At 40.7% G+C, this 5,000-nt stretch overlaps 1 protein-coding gene across 1 annotated transcript in view; it reads left to right on the forward strand.

Moving 5' to 3' along the window:
• Positions 1 to 4,527, forward strand: part of LOC115214814 — a 4,816-nt gene extending 289 nt beyond the window's left edge. The window contains exon 2 of the mRNA XM_029783844.1: positions 4,037 to 4,527. Coding sequence (XP_029639704.1) covers positions 4,037 to 4,527 — 491 coding nt within the window. The remainder of the gene's footprint in view (positions 1 to 4,036) is intronic.
• Positions 4,528 to 5,000: the final 473 nt, after the last annotated feature.

Here is a 5,000-nt window from a genome sequence, read left to right on the forward strand (position 1 = left end):
AATGCATACAAAATTTCCTGAAACTGTCATTGCTTTGGGGGTTGTCAGCAATGAAAGACGTGATGCCTCCTCACTTCTTTCCGCAAAGTCTTTGAGTAAACTCTGCTGCATACATAGATGTTCTGAATACAGTGGTTAAGATATGGATCGATAATATACACAACGGAAGACCTTATGTGTTTCAACAAGACTCGGTACCATCACACAAGGCTACAGTAACGCAGGAATGGATGGCGGAAAATGTTCATGACCACATAACCCACAACATTTTCCCTCCTAGCTCCCTTGATCTCAATCCATTCGACTACTATGCTTGGTTAATGAGCACCCTCATAACACCAAAGAATCCCTAAAAGTCTCCATAGTCAGAGTAATGTCCAATATGAACACAAACCACTTGATCCTAGCATATAGGCGATTCAGACCTCGCATAGAAGCTGTAGGCGCAGTTACCCACCTTGACAGCGGGACTAAACAAACTGGCACTAGATGGCGTTAGAGTGTGAGATTCTGGCACGAGCCCTTACGACTACCTCTTTCTGCATCAGGACACGAAACTGTGAAGACGTAACCTAACCGGTCCTCTCTCACACCACACGCCAGTAGCAGATAGCTAACGCACAGAAGACCATGGCCTCCACGCATCAAACCACTTTCATTTTTATCATTCAGTTCGTGTGCATACGTGTGGCCACATTAAAGGTATATAAAGTCACAGCCATGTTTTATGTATTCTTTATACCGGGTTTCCTGTCAAATGATATTACAGCCTTCTGAGTTGAATCACATTAGATGAAGTACAATCTATTAATCTATAAAGCCGTTATTGAAGCTGAAGGAGTCTTTATTGAATAAAATGACAAAATAGTATGTTTATTCTTATCCTCAAAAATATTTTCAGTAAAAAGGCATTATTGTCTGTTTCTTAGAGTCATTTTTGTGTAAGTATATAACTGTTCTCAAATACCTTATTTATATATATATATGTGTGTGTGTGTGTGTGTGTGGAGGCGCAATGGCCCAGTGGTTAGGGCAGCGGACTCGCGGTCGTAGGATCACGGTTTCGATTCCTAGACCGGGCGTTGTGAGTGTTTATTGAGCGAAAACACCTAAAAAGCTCCACGAGGCTCTGGCAGGGGGTGGTGATCCCTGCTGTACTCTTTCACCACACTTTCTCTCACTCTTTCTTCTGTTGGCCTGCTCGCTTAGCCAGCGGGGTGGCGTCATTCGAAGGCTAAAACAGCGATGTGTAACAACATCTGATGGTCTGGTCGGTCACGTGATATATATATATATATATATATATATATTATATATATATATATATATATATACACACACACTACAAAAAGTAGAGGAAATCTCAAGCGCAGAATATGTGTAAAAACAGCACCGATGATCGGGTAAACACCTATAACTGGTGAGGATGTATTCCTCTCTAATGTGACTCTACTCAGAAGGCAGTAATATAATTTGACAGGAACATGGTATAAAGAAATACATGGAACAAGGTGGTAACTTTAAATGTCTTTAATGTGGGCCTCACATATATACACACAAGCTGGGGATAAATGGAAGTGGTTGATGGACATTTATTCAGATATCTACATGCGCCTGCGTGGGTTGTATGTTAGCTGTTAACCCTGGTGAGGAGGCTCACGAACAGCGATATGTTAAAACCTGTGCAGTGCGTTGGTACTGTGTAGAGATGTTGTTGACGACGTTGGTGAGAGACATGATGGTGACGACGAAGATAAAGGTCACTGTAATGTGGTCAGTGGTTAGACCTGAGAAGGTCTGGAACCAACAGACGTCGAGACTAGGAGTAGGTGAGTTTCTTTATACCTAACGGTAGGCGTAAATTGGAGTTTGGAACAGACTGTCTCACGTAATTCATTAGGAGGCTGCAATTGGTTGGGCTGCATATTGACGCGCGATATAGTAAGAGACAAATTGCGCCAATACCAACCAATCAGAGTGACAGACACATCAGGGTTCAAAACAGCGTCCAATGGTTAGCTGTTACCTGCTACGTTCGTATGTATGTATATATAATAGAGAGAGGAAGTTCACTAGAGTTCGCCACATACCCTTAGAAGACAGAGAAAGTGGCTAGCTAGCCGTTACAGAGACTCGAACTCTGTACTTATCAAATTCCGGCTGAGCGCTCTGTACCTTTAAGCTAAACGAATCCTCACACACACACACACACACACATCTTTATCTTTTTTTTCCATCTGTTTACTTGTTTCAGTTATACGGAGTGTGACCATGCAGGGGCGCTGCCTAGAAGTGTTTAGTCGAACAAATCGCTCCTGTAATAATTTTGTTTTGTTCTTTTTTTTAAGACTTGCACTTGTGCTTATTGGTTTGCCGAACCGCTAGTTTAGGAAGCTATAAACACATACACAACTATACACACACACACACATATATGTACGTGTGTGCATACGATGGGCTTGCACACAGTTTCCGCCTACCAAATTCACTCATAAGACATTTTTCAATCCAGGGCAGTAATAGAAGACACTTGCCCAAGATACTACGCAGTGGGACTGAAACCAAAACCGAGGGGTTGCAAAGTAAATTTCTTAACCCTTAAAGGGTTTAGTCGAACAAATTAATCCCAGTACTTATTTGTAAGTCTGATACTTATCATATCGGTCTGGGGCTTTAACAAAGTGCCGAGCAGAGGGACTGCACCCATGACCTCACAGTTGGGAAGCAAGCTTCTTAACCACATAGTCACATTGATCATACAAATAAAACTCTGTCCCGCTGTTTCACTATGCATGTACAACGAACTATCATAATGCAGTACAATGCAGTATATGGAACAAAAATCGATAGAAAATTGCAATTGCCAATAGAATTGCACACCACACACACACACACACACACACACACCACACACACACACACACAACTATATGAGACTATGGAGGCTTTGCTAATCGAAAAAGCGGAAGGCAAAAATCAACATATTATTACAACGCATATGAAATTAACTCTGACATCTAACGGAATTAGTTGTTGAATAATTATTAAACCCAACACTGAAAAAACCGAAAAAAAAAGAGGTAAAAAATCACCAATACTCTCATGATCCTTGGCAACACAACGCAAAGCGTGCAAACATACGTTATCCTACAATTATTTCATTCTGAGAATGGAGCTGAGATATCCTGAGATATCAATGTGGCTATGTGGTTAAGAAGCTTGCTTCCCAACTGTGAGGTCATGGGTGCAGTCCCTCTGCTCGGCACTTTGTTAAAGCCCCAGACTCACCAAAGCCTTGTAAGCTTATGCGCGCTCGCGTGTCTTTGTGTCTGTGTTGTATTTGTTGTCCACCACCGCTTGACAACCGTGTTGGTGTGTTTACGTCCCCCATAACTTAGCAGTTTGGCAAAAAGAGACCGATATTGATTTAAGATCGCTAATATTTTATTCTGAAAAATAAAGGACAAAACTAATTATTAAAAAATATGAAAGAACATTTAATAAGAAGACCAAACTCGAACATAGTCGTGTCTTTAATATTATACACATACACCCACACACGTATGCAAAACAAGGCGGAAAAAATAGTAATCGAATACAGAAAGCAGAATAATATGCTTTTATTAAAGCTGCAAAAATCTTCACTGTTACTCAGTTTCACGTTACCTTTCGTCGGTCAGTTGTGAGTATACTCACTGGATGATCATAACTGTCCGACGAGCGGTAACGCGAAATTCTGAGTAACAGTTTGTAAAGATGTTTTTCAGTTTTAATGAAAGTATATATATATATTAGAGGGTGTCCTGAAATTAAGGCGACTGAAGTTTCGAGCTTTAATAAGTATTAATAAATTAACAAGATATGAAAATTATACATCTTTATAAAAGCTTAGTGTCTTCTTTTCATTTCAGACTAAATTCAGATTTATAAATTAGATAATGGCTATAGACCACAAAGGTGGCGAAAGTAATACAGCTATAGAGAAAAGGCTTAAAATTAAACGAAAAAGTCTGGAAAATTGTCAAAAAATTTCAAGGGATTGGTTCCAGCGCTGATCTACCTGAAACTAGCCGAAAAAGAAGTGTGCGGACCCCTCAACTTATCAAAAATACCAGAGGAAAGATACGGCGAAATCCTTGTTGTTCCGTCAGAAAACTGGCTGCCACAGCAAAAATAAGCCGAATATCGACGTATCGAGTGCTGAAGGAGGATCTCAGGACCCGCCCCTACAAGATGATTCGTCGTCATGAGATTACGCAAGTTTATAAAGCCATGAAACCGGAGAGAAGTCGTCTTATCCTGCGTCAAATTGCTGAATGCACGCTGCCCAACTTGATGTTCACTGATGAAAAGAAATTTGACATCGAACAGACAATAAACAACCAAAATGACCGACTTTGGAGTGTATCTGACTCTGTCGAGGTTAGACTCGTAAATCGACGTCAATCTCCGCAGTCAATTATGGTTTGGGCGGCTGTGACAGCCAACTGGTACTCTGGTGTGTTAAAATTACTACCATTATATTAGCGACATTACATTAGGACATTACATTAGCGACATTCTGGTCTCGGCACAATGCAACAGGTCCAAACAAACACAACACTGGATTCAGAAAAACTTTCCGTCGTTCATAGGCAAGGATGTATGGCCCTCAAGAAGCCCCGATTTCAACCCGCTGGATTTTCTGTTTAATCCATTTTGGATACGAGGGTCTCGAGCACTTCTCATGTTTCGCTCGACGCTCTGAAGGCAAAACTGCGACAAGAATGGGCTTCGATTCCGCAAGAACAGCTTCTTGCTGCGTGTGAAGCATTCGTACCTATAGTTAAGGCTGTGATTCGAAACAGAGGTGTTCATAGTGAATAAATGTGGTAGTGTCATAATTGTGCTTCCTCTACCACTGCATTGCAACGCTCGGACCGGAAATACGACAATATTTCACTTCACAAAAAACCATTATATATATATATATATATAATGGTTTTTTTTATACAAGCTTA

This window comes from Octopus sinensis, linkage group LG8, assembly GCF_006345805.1.
Source record: "Octopus sinensis linkage group LG8, ASM634580v1, whole genome shotgun sequence".
Taxonomy (NCBI): domain Eukaryota; kingdom Metazoa; phylum Mollusca; class Cephalopoda; order Octopoda; family Octopodidae; genus Octopus; species Octopus sinensis.